The sequence below is a fragment of the Danio aesculapii genome, chromosome 5 (assembly GCF_903798145.1).
Source record: "Danio aesculapii chromosome 5, fDanAes4.1, whole genome shotgun sequence".
NCBI classification, from domain to species: Eukaryota; Metazoa; Chordata; class Actinopteri; order Cypriniformes; family Danionidae; genus Danio; species Danio aesculapii.
Genome location: NC_079439.1, coordinates 42038712 through 42053775, shown reverse-complemented (window position 1 = coordinate 42053775; position 15064 = coordinate 42038712). Strand labels below are relative to the sequence as shown.

At 36.7% G+C, this 15064-nt stretch overlaps 2 protein-coding genes across 2 annotated transcripts; one reads left to right on the top strand and one right to left on the bottom strand.

Moving 5' to 3' along the window:
- Nucleotides 1-1278: 1278 nt before the first annotated feature.
- emc6 (ER membrane protein complex subunit 6) lies at nt 1279-2280 on the bottom strand. Its single transcript, XM_056456984.1, has 2 exons — nt 2083-2280; nt 1279-1998 (listed from the first exon to the last, which is right to left on the bottom strand). Exon 2 carries the CDS (start codon nt 1976-1978, stop codon nt 1646-1648), a length of 333 nt encoding a protein of 110 aa, XP_056312959.1. The 5' UTR covers nt 1979-1998; nt 2083-2280; the 3' UTR covers nt 1279-1645.
- A 953-nt stretch (nt 2281-3233) lies between these two features.
- On the top strand, nt 3234-13034 carry shpk (sedoheptulokinase). Its single transcript, XM_056458215.1, has 7 exons — nt 3234-3516; nt 3732-3873; nt 4706-4889; nt 4970-5122; nt 5251-5426; nt 8509-8709; nt 11582-13034. Exons 1-7 carry the CDS (start codon nt 3358-3360, stop codon nt 11974-11976), a joined length of 1410 nt encoding a protein of 469 aa, XP_056314190.1. The 5' UTR covers nt 3234-3357; the 3' UTR covers nt 11977-13034.
- The last annotated feature ends 2030 nt before the right edge of the window (nt 13035-15064 follow it).

Genomic DNA, 15064 nt, shown 5'->3' with positions numbered 1-15064 from the left:
CATTTTCTTTTCAGCTTAGTCCCTTTATTAATCAGGGGTCGCCACAGCGGAATGAACTACCAACTTATCCAGCATACATTTTACGCAGCGGATGCCCTTTCAGCTGCAACCCAACACTGGGAAACATCCATAAACTACAGCCAACTTAGCTTATTCGCGTGTGTTTGGACTGTGGAGGAAACCGGAGCGACATGCAAGGGAGAACATGCAAACTCTAAAAGAAATGCCATCTGACCCAGCCGGGGCTCGAACCAGTGACCTTCTTGCTGTGATGCGATCGCACTACCCACTGCGCCACCATAACGCCCCATGTGTATTTAAAAACTTTTTTATAATAAAACAATAAAAAAAATTACATTTATTCGAAATTAAAAAGTCTGTCATCATTCACTCAACCTTCACTTGTCGCAATCAAGTTTGAGTGTCTTTTGTTGAACACAAAAGAAGATATTTTGAAAAATGTTGGAACTGTTAGTTAATTATTGACTTCCATTGTATTTGTTTTTCCTGACATGGAGGTCAGTTTCCAACATTCTTCAATATATCTTCTTTTGTGTTCAACAGAGCATAAAACTCAAATGTGTTAAGAGCAAGTCAAGGGCGAGTAAATGATTTCCTTATTGAGCGAACTATGCCTTTATTTACTAATTCTAAAAGAAAAAGAACTGTAAGTGTCATTTAAACACTGAGGAAATACTCCAAATAACCCATTTTTAAATATCATACACATTTTTACTACTAAAATTCCATGACTTATCCAAGACTTCAAGTAAATTTACATGATCTAATGTTTCATGCAATGTCTACATATGCGTGGTAAAAGAAAACCAATACATGTTAAAATTTAATACAGCATATCGTAAAACACACAACAATCTATTTAGTTTCAATTTATATTTATGTCTATGTAAAACTGATTTAGATAATGCTTACACCGCACTAATAATGTGAGAGTATGTGATTGGCCAAGGACAGAAAATAAGTAAATCACCAAGATTTTCCAAAACTTTTCCAGGCCTGGAAAATGCCATGTCAAAATTCCATGACTTTTCCAGGTTTTCCATGACAGTATGAACCTTAAAATATATTTAAGCTGAATATTTACTAATTTATCTATTTTTATCAAGCTTCTGAAAATATCTATGAAAATAGAGCAGAAACAGCTTTAACTCAATCCTAGGTAAACTATTCAAACACACTAAAATGTTTCAGTGATAAAGTAAAATACATCCATCTTTTGTATTACGTATTCTTGATAAAACCAGACAGATTAATGCATGAGGTTAATCATTTATTTTCCTCAGTTAATATAAATTAAAACCATGTGATTTGTACAGATTTAAAGTGGACGTGGAGTTTTTACACAGATCTGATTCGTTATCCGGGTCTTACACAGAGAGCAAGCTGAAAACACATTAGTCTTGTTGGTCTACACTACATCCAAACCAGCCCTGTCCCATTAGGAAAACACTAAACCTACAAGAGGAAACCATCCTCAGCTCACATCTTCAAACCTTCAGTGCAATTAGTACTGAGAAAATATTCTATGCCTAAACATGAGATAAAAAAACAAGGTCAGTCAGCACCCGCCACCACCCAGAGGCCTCTCTATCGTGTTACTGTCCTACATCTGGTCCGAGTCGCTTCAGTACACATGCACCATCCCGTACAGGAACGTCCAGAACAGCACGTAGGTGAACAGGCCGCCGACGAGGCCCCCGGTGAACAGCAGACGGCGAGATTTAAAGCACTTGTTCCACCGTCGACCTGCTTTGAGGATGAGGAGCAGCGACAGCAGGAAAGAAGCGAGGAAGTAAAAGACGAAGCCGTAGAGTCCCGTCAGGCCGAGGATGCCCGCGGTGGCGCCGGACAGCGCGGACACGGACGTGCGGCAGTAGTCGAGCACCGCCCCGTTCCCCCGCACCGACACCTCGCTGATGAACTGCGGACCCTCGCGTTTGGCTGCGACTGAAGTCATGATGAGATGTTAAAAACGGGCTAAGAGACAAAAACAGGAGAGCAGTGAAACATCGACCATCACATAAAGCCGTGCGCTCAGTTTAAATCTCCTCCTCCGCTTACCGTTAGAGAAAACACTGAGGAACACAAGCGTCTGCCTCCGCGACTCAAACAAACATCGTTTACATCAAACACTCGGGCATCGCAAACTATTAGAGCTCTGTTATAGTGGGGAATGTGCTATTTACGAAGATGTTCTGGATAAAACACGGCGTGTGTCATTCAACATCAGCCATTTTCTCGCAAAGCACCATGGGAGATGAAGAAATGTCATTTTTATTTATTTTAATGATTAACTCGTATTTAATTTTAAAATAATAACATGTATAATTATACACCTTTAGATGTATAATTACAAGAAATATTACAGTTTAAATATCTGCTTATTTGATTTACCTTTCACCCAGTGTACGGGATCCGCGAAGGCTCAAAACTTGTGGTGGGAAGTAAGAATCATTCGCAAGAGTCGGTTCCTTTGGGCTGTTCACTTCAAACAACTGACCGAATGTTCTATTTTTATGCGTTTTCTGACATCTCTTGGCGACACAAATTTTTAGATATGGCTGACCAAATACACACTAAAGAAGAAAACGGACAAGTCTCTACTTGTTAAGTCTTCATTATTCGATCATTCAAAAATCTGTACTTCCAATTTAAAATAACTAACATAAACAATAAAACTAAAACAAATAATATAAATAAGTATATATAATACAAATCACATATATTTTGAACTTTAAAATCATTTTTCTCGGGATGACAAAGCTGAAATTTTGCAGAAAGGATTCAGTTTCAGAAGATTATTGATACTTTTGTGTTATATTTTTATGACTGATAAAACAGCTTTTTTCAAGGGCATTCAGTTGATGAAAAATAACAGTAAATCCTATTAAACATATGACAGAAATTATTTCAAATTAATATGTTACATTTTTTCATCATTCTTGCTACTTATTACATTTTGTGAACTATAAAATATGTTCTGTACACACACACACACACACACACACATGTACGCATGCATTTTTCTATCAGTGTTATTAAATGTCTATTATTACGTTATTATTTTTATCAAGGTGTAAGAAAAGACGCGGGTTTAATAAGTTATTTTGTCATTATTTTAAATTAATCATTTACACCCGTTTTGTGAATCAGTTCAGTATGTTCATTGAAAAGATTCGAAACACGATTGATTCATTCACCAGTGACTATAGTTCAGAATCACACAGTAGACAGACAGCATGCAGGGAGTTTTCTGTGCTATTATATGAAAGATATTTACTGCAAATATTTTCGAGACTGCACAAAAGTACTAAAGTAGGGATTTCTTGACAGGTAATGGCAGGATCACAGACCGGTTTCGATGGCTTCGTTCTCGGCATGGATCTGGGCACCACATCGGTGAAAGTGGTGCTGCTGGAAGCGCAGTCAAAGACGGTGACAGAGAGCAGGAGCTTCACTACAAACGCTGATATCAGCAGAAGCACACACACACATGTAGGTGACAGATCAAAATACAGTTACAATGCTGCTGTGTATGTTGTTGTACAAAGGATACTTCTGTGAGTGTTCTTCAATAAATGTTGTTTAATGTGCTTTTTAACTCAAACTTTTTATCAATCTGACGTTGTTGTTGTTGTTGTTGTTGTTGTTGTTGTTGTTGTTGTTGTTGTTGTTGTTGTTGTTGTTGTTGTTGTTGTTGTTGATAATAGGCCAAAGAGCAGGATCCTGCACTAATAATTGCGGCTCTGGACCAGTGCATGGATGCTTTACCTAAAGACAAGCTGAAAAAAGTCAAGTGCGTTGGAGTATGTGGACAAATGCATGGCATTATGTTGTGGAAATCTAACTCAGGTTAACACTGAACAACTACTGACAGCATGTTTAAAGGGTTACTTTACCCAAAATGGAAAAGCATGTTATTAATTACTCACAAGTGACTCGATCCAAACCACTGAGACATTTGTTTGTCTTCAGAACACAAGTTAGGATATATTAGGTGAAGTCTGAGAGCTCTCTCATCCTCCCTAGACAGCAAGGTCCCAAGCTTGTGCAAAGTCCAGACAATAATCCAAAAACATCCTCAAAACAGACCATATTCCTTCAGTGATTCGACCAGAATATTATCAAGCTACGAGAATACTTTTGTGTGCACTTAAAACACAATTAAAGACTTCTTCAACAATTTCGCCTTCTCAGCGTCAGTATATTGTGCACATTCATGGGCACTGTGCAGTGATGTTTACCACTGAAAGCTCACACTCGGCTTAATCTGTTTGCAGGCCCTATACTGACATTTAAGAGAGGAAACTGTTGAATAAAGTCATTATTTTTTTATGTTGTGCACACAAACATATTTTTAGTAATATTTCGATAGAACCACTGAAGGTTTATGGTCTGTATTAAGGCTATTTTTCTGGCCTGCGGATGACCATGAGGATGAGGGAGCTCTCAGATTTCACCTAATATATCTTTAATTTGTGTTCTGAAGAAAAGATGATTGGAAAAGGTCTCAGGGGTTTAGAAGGACACGAGGATGAGATATTAATAAGATAATTTTCATCTTTGGGTGATATTACACTTTATTGCTTCTGGCATTCTGCTCTGGCCCTGTAGTGAAGGCATTTATTCTCATTCATAAATGGAGAGACGTCAGTAATTACACTGTTGTTCATGTCTCTATTAGGCTGTGAATGGCAGAGTAAAGATGGCATCACTACATTCAGTCCCAAAGACGTCAGTCAGCTGATCACATGGCAGGACGGGCGCTGCGGCACTGATTTCTTGTCAGCTTTACCTAAACCAGATTCACACCTGAGTGTGGCCACCGGCTTCGGCTGTGCCACAGTCTTCTGGTTTATGAAAAACAGGTAGAATCACACTCCGCATTTCAAACTAAATATGTCTAAATAATCCAAATTATCCCTTTTAATCTATGACTCTGAATCAGGCCGGAGTTCCTGTCAGGCTTCAGTGATGCAGGAACCATCCAAGACTATGTGGTTTCCATGTTGTGCAGCCTTGACAAGTGTGTGATGACTGGACAAAACGCTGCCAGCTGGGGCTACTTCAACACAGCTGCCAACCAATGGAACACACACATGTGAGTTATATTCGTTTCATTCTCCTCAAGGAAACTATCTCTGATTTGGAATAATGCAGAATACTCGAGTGTCTTCTGGTGGGTATCGGTGGCAGCATAAATTGACGGTGTGTTCATAAATGGTCCAGTCTGAAGGATGCAGGTTTCCCTGTGCACCTCTTGCCTGTGCTGGTGGATTCAGGACATGTGGCTGGTCAGACTTCCTGTGAATGGTACGGCATTCCTGCTCACACAGCGGTCGGGGCGGCACTAGGAGACTTCCAGTGTAGTGTGTACTCCTGCATGACTGACAGAGGACAAGCAGGTACTGTGTAGGTTACATGAACCTTTATTTTCAGTTGGTCATGGAGCATATTATGTGTTTCAAAATGCCCCATTACGCTTTTATTGTGTCCAATACTGCACATGTTCTGTACAGTAAAAATAAAAACATCAAATTTTTTAAAAGTTCAAAATGTAAATAAATACATTCTCTACAAATAAAACTTTGTCCATTTAAAAATATGTATGTATTTTCAAGCATTTTAAAAATAAGAGCCTAATTATTTTCTAACAAAACACATTAAAGGTACAGTATGTAATTTCACCATTAGAGGGTGTGCATTCACAACAAACAAAAGCATAGTTTGATGACGCCATGACTGAGGATGACGCCATGACTGACACATGACTTTACATTCCGAACCTGACCACGCTTACATCATCGATGATGCAACTGTTCAGTTTAACGGGAAGAGAATCACTCTAGCTCCATACAGTGGAGATTGCTTTAGTTATATTGTTTTAGTCATTTGGGATGCTGTGGCATGCAGTTAAATGTTTTCCTGTGCAGATCCAGCACTTTTTATGCTCATAGATTATCATAAAAATCCTCGTGTTGCAGGTATTAGGAGGTTTGCTAAAGGTGCAGCTGTCGTGCAGTGAGGGGTTTGCGTCTCTATTAAACTATGACAGTTTGCGTTCATTGAAAATGAAGAATCATTAATAAATCCTTATGAAACAAACCTTAAAAGTGACATCGGATCCTTGCACTCACACTACAAGCGTACTACGATAAAGCCCAACCGAACCGCGCTCTGGCACAACTCTTCCAACTGGGCCAGGGCCGATAAACTGAACCACGCGTGGGCTTGATTCGAAGCACTCTTAATTGTCAAACAAACTGGGAAACACGCGGGGGCATGGTTCGGATAGCATAGTGTGAGAGCACCCTGAGTGTGAAATCATTGGAGTTGTCTTCTGTACACCCTACAGGGAACTTGCAGAAATGATGTTCATGGATGAGCTAAAGTATTCAAAATGTATTATCATGGTAAAACAGCAGAGTTTTTATTATGCCACAGTCGATTGCTTCTGGTTCTTCAGGTCATGATCACCTGGAGAAGCAGCAGCACAGTTTTATTGAACTGAATACATTTTAAGGTATTATTCTTTCTTTTCTTTTTTTTTCGGCTTAATCCCTTTTTTTAATCTGGAGTCGCCACAGCGGAATGAACCGCCAACTTATCTAGCATATGTTTTACGCAGCGAATGCCATTCCAGCTGCAACCTATCACTGGGAAACTGTCATACACACTCATTAACTCACATACACTATGGACAATTTAGCCTACCCAATTCACCTATACCACATGTCTTTGGACTGTGGGGAAAAACGCAGCACCTGGAGTAAACCCACACGAACATGGGGAGAACATGCAAACTCCACACAGATATGCCAACTGACCCAGCCGAGGCTCGAACCAGCGACCTTCTTGCTGTGAGTCGATCGTGCTACCCACTGCGCCATCGTGAAGCCCTGTTATTATTCTGTTCAGTCTAATACAGTAATCAACATTTTAAATCGTGTTTTTATGTTTTCTATAAAACCAAACCAAAAATCGAGGCTGTGTGACATCATTAGCATGACACAGATGCACATTTCTCTGGATTTGAACATTCTTCAAAATATTTGGAATAATGCAAATACATAAGTCAACTAAATATATAAAACTCGTCTAGTGGGTTTTTTTTGTATTATATATTGTATTTATATATTTATTATATTTTATTATATATATTGTCATGAAAAATGCATATGTATTGTGCCTTGAACTTAACATTAGAATAAAATGTCTAAAGCAAGGAACACAAAACTATTCTTTAGCGCCACTGTCAGTCAAAAATCACAGCTATTTTTGTGTAGCTGTTCATAATGTGTAGAATTGTACATGAGATATATTTTTGTGACACTAAACTATGTTACAATCCAACTCCTCTAAATCATTTTGTATGGGAAACTAACCAAATTAGTAACCTTTAAAAGAGTTAATAGGAGCACTTAATTGAACTCATATCTGGGTTTCTAAATAACCCAATCAAGACAATGATATTTACTGTATATAATGTAATAATCTCAACTACAAACAGTATTCATATTCCGTATACACAGTAGTCCTCCTAAGGTCAGTTTTTGTAGTTCAGCCTCTAGGTGGAGTTATCATGAGCACATTTAGACATTGCAGATCATGCACTCAGATTTCAGCGTCATCTCTCAAGGGCATGGCCTCATTATCTGTTTTATGGGTTCTTGTAAATGAGTTATTTCTGTTCAGCAGCTCAAGCTTATACTAAAAAGTATCATCTTATCTTGATCTCAAATTTCTTCGTTATTATTTGGTTCCATGTTAGGATATCAATGTTTAGTTATTTGGTGTTACAATAAATAAACAAACATGCCACAGGTTTTATGAAGCAGTCAGAGATGATTTTGATTTGTTATCCTTCAGCATGTTGTGATAGAACTGTTTAGCAAAAATTACTAGATTTATTGGACATTGTGCTGAATGTGCAATACAAATACAATTAGCTACATGATCTGGTGCATTGATTGTATATATTATTGCTTCAACATATATTGTGGATTTTTAAAAATCTTGGGTCAGTAAGACTGTTACATATACATGAGTGACATTTATAGTGGAACAGATTTCAGCATGTTGAATAAATTCTTCTAAACTTTCTGATTAAAAGCACAGAAAATGTGTTCAAATTTATTTAAAATTGACAACAAAATTAAATGTTTCTTGAGCACCAAATAATAAAATTACAATGATACCTGAGGGATCATGTGACTGAAAACTGAAATAATAACTACTGAAAATTTAGATTTGCATATTATGTATTAATTTAAAATGATAAATACAAAGTTGTTATTCAAATTGTAATAATATTTGACAAAATAACAGTTTTATGGCATTTTTGATCAAATAAATGCAGTCTTGGTGAGCAGAATAGACTGTTTTCAAATCTACCGGTGTTAATAAACAGACCCCAAATTTTGATTCATGCACATATGATATGTGTACACATACATGCACAAGTTAATTTTGAATTTTGTTTACTAGTGTTGAATATGAGTACTTCTGCCCAGTTGACGTTCAGGATGCCAGCTGAATTCACTCCTACCAGTTCTCCAGACCCGCTCTCGCCCATCGCTTATTTCCCATACTTTGACGGATCATATCTAGCGGTGGCCGCATCACTTAACGGAGGCAATGTCATGGCCACTTTCGTCAGAATGCTGGACTCGTGGATGAAAGAATTTGGTAAATCAACTGTTGTTATATTTCTAAATTAATTATCATTGTAGTAATTTAGTTAAAGGGATAGTGTAACCAAAAATATACATTTTCTGTTAATTTACTCACCCTCAGGCCATCCAACATGTAGGTGAGTTATTTCCAGCAAAACAGAAGATTTTTAGCTGAAACTATTGTCTTTGGTCTTTCATAAATTACAAGTCAATGGTTAACATTAAAAAGCAGGTAACTGGGAACACAATATTTATTATCTGATGTTACATTAAGGTTTTATAAAGGGAAAGGATCAGATTTGTGCTAGAAACTGAACATTATTTACAACATTCATTCATTCATTTTCCTTTCGGCTTAGTCTCTTTATTAATCAGGGGACGCCACAGCAGAATGAACGGACAACCTAACCAGCATATGTTTTACACAACATTTTTTTAGTGTGAAATGGTTCTTTGAGACAGTTTATTTATGCTAATAAATTAATTATTCACCAGTAGAGTTCACATATACTATTTTTTTATATAATTAAATCACCCAAAAATAATAATGAAATATGGATGTTTATGTTTGAAGCATAAATTGTGAATAAACTGGTCTTCACCTTTTCTACATAAACCATTGGAAACCACATACCCTGATTTTGCCCCTTCATGTAAGTGGCTAAGTGCTCAGTTCAAGTCTGAGCTGGAGCCATTTCCTCTTTGCAGGAGCACTGAATCAGTTGGTAAACCCAGAATTATATATGCTGATATACTGGCACATCTTACGTCAAAGTGACTGTTGGATATGCCCAAAAATGAGTTTAAATTGAGCAACTTGTAGGTCTGTGCTGTCCTGTATCATTAACTCTTTCAGACAAAAAAATCTAATCAAACAAATGATTAATTCATGAACTGGTGGTCACTCTAAATTAGGGCTGCACAATATATCGTTTCAGCATCGATATCGCAATGTGTGTCCCCGCAGTAGTCACATCACAGGATATGCAATGTTAAGTTGGGATTATAGTCTATCAACAATTGAGAATTCATGAGATTCATAGAGTCATTGCAACATATAACCATAACAGAGTGAAACTTTATCATTTGCATGTGTTTTAAAGGCATTTCAAGAAACTGTAAAGCATTTGTAACTTTAATGAAGAGAATTTTGACTGATTTATTAATACAATGAAGACTATACAGTGTTATTTTACACTACATTATTACATTTCTGTATCTGAATGCTGTTTGACTCTCCAGAAAACCATAAAGATCTTTTATTGTAGTTATTCTTGTTAATTTCTTAGTTTTTTTAATACATGAATCACACCCTTACAAAATCAACCAACCAGCCAAAAATTTGGAGGCCCACATCTGACATTTTTTTTCTTAAACTGAAGGACTAGAGAAAATGCTTATTTTAAACTTTTATTTATTAGCAAATCATTCATTTTGCTTATTACTATAAGCATAAGTATTATTATCTCATTTATCCTACAGCATTTTATAAAAAACGAAACATTATATATATATAAATATAAAATGTATTTTCATTTTTTATTTTAAAAATAAAATTATTTTATTGGCATTGGGATTGCCCATGTGGGGTCCACCTGGGTTTGCCCAATACTCTAACTACTTAAGTATCCGCTAGTGTATCTCTTTTAGTATCCGCTTGTGTATCTCTTTTAGTATCCACTAGTGTATCTCTTTTAGTATCCACTAGTGTATCTCTTTAAGTATCCGCTAGTGCACAGGTGTCAAATCCAGTTCCTGGAGGGCCGCAGCTCTGCACAGTTTAGCTTTAATCCTAATTAAACGCACGTGATCAAGCTAATTGAGTCCTTCAGGTTTGTTTGAAACCAGGTTTGTTTGAGTGTGTTGAAGCAGGGTTGAAACTAAACTGTGCAGAGCTACGGCCCTCCAGGAACTGGATTTGACACCTGTGCGCTAGTGTATCCCTGTATCCGCAAGTGTATCTCTGCAAGTATCCGCTAGTGTATCTCTGTATCCGCAAGTGTATCTCTGCAAGTATCCGCTAGTGTATCTCTGTATCCGCAAGTGTATCTCTGCAAGTATCCGCTAGTGTATCTCTGTATCCGCAAGTGTATCTCTGTAAGTATCCGCTAGTGTATCTCTGTATCCGCAAGTGTATCTTTGTAAGTATCCGCTAGTGCACATGTGTCAATTATAAGGCCCGCGGGCTAAATGCGGCCCGTCAAAACATTTAATCAGGCCCGACAACAAGTTTTGGTAATGAAGTTCAAGTGGCCCACGCTTGCATTAAATATTAGGTCTGTGACTATTACAGTATTAATTTGAGACACAGATGTTGCTGTTGCGCTTCACCCTGCTCTCTAATTTAGACGTTAGTGTATCTCTTTAAGTATCCGCTAGTTTATCTCTTTAAGTATCCGCTTGTGTATCTCTTTAAGTATTCGCTAGTGTATGTCTTTAAGTATCCGCTAGTGTATCTCTTTAAGTATCCGCTAGTGTATCTCTTTAAGTATCCGCTAGTGTATCTCTTTAAGTATCCGCTAGTGTATCTCTTTAAGTATTCGCTAGTGTATGTCTTTAAGTATCCGCTAGTGTATCTCTTTAAGTATCCGCTAGTGTATCTCTTTAAGTATTCGCTAGTGTATGTCTTTAAGTATCCGCTAGTGTATCTCTTTAAGTATCCGCTAGTGTATGTCTTTAAGTATCCGCTAGTGTATCTCTTTAAGTATCCGCTAGTGTATCTCTTTAAGTATCCGCTGGTGTATGTCTTTAAGTATCCGCTAGTGTATCTCTTTAAGTATCCGCTGGTGTATGTCTTTAAGTATCCACTAGTGTATTGTTTTCTTGTAGGTTTTTGTGTCTCTTTTGTTTTTATTATAAAAATTCTTTGCTATTTTATGTTACAGGACTGGAAGTAAGTGAGTCCAGAATCTACTCTCAGCTCATCCATTCTGCTCTGGCCCAGCCAAACACTGACCTAACTGTGACATCAACACTACTAGGAGAACGTCATGACCCGTCCAGCAGTGCCAGCGTCTCCCAGATCTCATCCTCAAACCTGTCTCTGGGTCACGTGACCCGGGCTGTGTGCAGGGGTATTATTGAAAACCTGGCCACTATGATGCCCCCTCAGAGCCTGCGGGCTGCTGGCGTGCACTGTATTATCGGCAGTGGCAGCGCTCTGTCATGTAACGCAGTTCTGCAACAGGAAGTGGAGAGAGTGTTTCCATTTTCTGTAGTCTATGGGAAAGATGTGGACTCAGCAGTTGGAGTTGCCATGGTGATAAGTGACCAAACATGACACAAGAACCAACCCTCAAGGCTGTAATGCCCTCTGGTAGGGCTCATTTTCTGGATTCATCTTCATAATTGAGTGCTTTTAAGGGGATTGTTTACAAATTTCTAAAATGTTGTTAAATTTCTCACCCTCAGGTTATCCAAGATTCCTGTTTTTTTAGAGTAGAACATTAAACTACATATTCAGCTGTAACTGTGGTCAATAGCTATATTTCCATCCACCTATTATTTTGCACATTTTGGATATGTGCATTAAAAAACGGTTGATGTAAACACCAAGATGTGCATAAATTTAAAAAATGTGCATAAAACATGCGCATAATTGAGTAGGATAAACTTTTTAATCAATAAGAGAAGATCCGCATAAATAAAATGGAAACACTTTTACCGACAAAATTCCAGTATGTGCATTAAAAAGGTCATGTGATTTTGTTATAGGAGATCATGTGATGATAAAAATGTGTGTGAATGAATAAACCAGCAGGCTGAGCACACTGTAAAACATCTGAAATGTTGTTTTGGTCATTCTAAAATGCCTTTACCATTTCAGTATTAGTGTTATTATATTATTAATTATCTCCAGAATAATCAAGAGCGTCTGCGCTCCGCGTCTCATACCTTCAAACGTCCCCTCATTGCGTGTAAGGATTTTCTTTCTGAGGCACAGGTCCTTTATTAAATGAAGAAAAGATTCACACAGCTTCTCCTACTTCAGTAAATTCCATTTATACTGTTGATATTTGGTGACAGATAATCAGGAAGTGGCGTTTTTGTTCGCTTTGTCTACTTGGATGGAAACGCTGCTTTATTGGCACGTCTTTTATTTTATTATATTCCAGTTTTGTGCATAAATTGAATTCGCATTTTTGATTGGAAACATTTCTACTGGTGATTGATCAAATCAACCCTAATTACTTTGAGAGTAGAAAACATATACAGGTATACAGGGAAAACACAAAATTAATTCTTGTGGCTTCTAACGATCCATTGAGGTCTTATAAAGTGAAAGACTGTAATCTGTCAGTGCAAGAAACTGAACAACTCTCCAAATGGTCCTGAGAACATTAAAAATCTTGTTGTGCATAATATATATGCAAAGGAAAAAATGCTTTTACTTTTTCACAGTAAAGATGGAGGAAGTGTGTTGTAATATTCAACTGAATTACTTGTGCTTAATCTCTTAAAAGATTCTACTGACAGCATCCGCTCACGTATAAATGAAAATATTTCTCATTTTTTCAATAATCTTTGAGCCCAGTAATTATAAATGTGGACTCTTCCAGGATTTTGATAACCTGGCTTAAAGATCATGATGACTGAGAACAACTCGAAATATTAACTCTTTGTGACCTAGAAGTTGTTGAGACTTTTTTCAGTATGATGATGTAGTTGGAGCTGAATATTGGGGGTTGAAGCTTTCTTTTTGCGCATCATTCCCATCATTTCCCAATATTTTCATTTTCAACAAGAATTGCTAATAGTTCTGCAACCAAAATAAATAATAGAGGAGAGCTTCCACATTTTTTAAGGATAAATCTAATTCACAAATGGAGAGATGTGAATCACAAAGGTCTTTAAATGAATCTTCAACGTTGGGGATAAATTTGTTTATTTTTTAAAGAACAATTCAGCGTCATCCTTGGAGTAGGAGGACGTGAAAAAGTCTGAGTGAAACTGTAAAACCTCTTTTGCTATTTTATTTTTATCTGAACTTTCTACTTGATTAATTATCAAACTTCCCTTAGCATTTCTTTCTTGATGTCTTTTTTCAAGATTACAAAAATATCAATAATTTTTTTCCCCTGCCTCAATCCAATTTGCTCTTGATCTTACATATGCACCCTTTGCCTTTCCTATATAAACTTCGTCTAATGAAGACTGTAAATGAATACGTTTTTTCTTATCAACCTGTTTATGTTTACTACAACACTCATTTATCACATGTAATAATTAAAAAAAAAATTCTAATCTCATTTTTTTCAGTTGTTTTCCGTATGTTTTCCGTTTGTTCCGTATGAATACTCTCTAATTTTAAATTTTAAAAACTCCCATTTACAGTCACTAGACATACTTTTGCTACCAATATCCTTTATAATCTTCTTTATCTGTTCACAATATTTTTCTTGGGATAAAAGCTCAGAATTAAATTTCCAATATCCTTTTGTGTAGCAAGAATCAATATTTTGTTTTAAATTTAGCTCAATTACACAGTGATCTGTTAACGGTGCACTAGAGATAGAACAATTATACACATATTTAAAAACAGTCTCAGTGCCGAGCCAGTAGTCAATTCTTGATCTAGCCTCTGCGTTTGACCCAAGTGAACTGTCTAATTCCAGGATTCTGTTTTCTCCAGATATCAATGAAAAGGTTTGTAAAGCCAAAATTTTGAATTATGTTATTAACATGAGCGAACCTGTGCTTAGAGGGATCTCTATCTAGCCATTCGGCTGGCGTTAAATTAAAATCCCCTCCAATTAAAATAAATTCTGTTTGATAGGTGATTTTTAATTCACTAATAATATCAGTAATTGAGCAGAGTTGTTATACCCGGTTGTTATACCCATGCACATTTATCAAAATAAGAAAGTGTTTATCTAAATTAAGAACAATTATTAACCAATCTCCATCATCATCAGCTTTGTGAAAAACTATCTTACCGGGACATTTCTGCAAACAAATAGCAACTCCTCCGCAATGATTTGTGCCATGACTAAAAAAATATCATCATGTCATTGATTACGCCAGAACGGAGCATCCAGAGTGAGTTTCTTGAAGAAAGATTATAATTGATTTTTGGCTCTTGCAAAAAAGAAAAATACCTTTCCTTTTAATTGAATCTTTTAGACCCCTTCAGTTTAAAGATGAAAACGAGAGATTCGATTATAACAAGAACATTAGAACAACGACACCAACAAAAAAAGACCTTGTCTAAATCATTTTTAACCTTGTGGAATAAAATTGTAGGAAAAAAACTAAGTACAAAAAAGTTGTACAAACTGTAAAATGTCCTACATCATTTGTATATCATCTCACATATCCAATGGCACTGTCCATATACCCCTTAATTTTCTGAGATACGTTTTCCATTT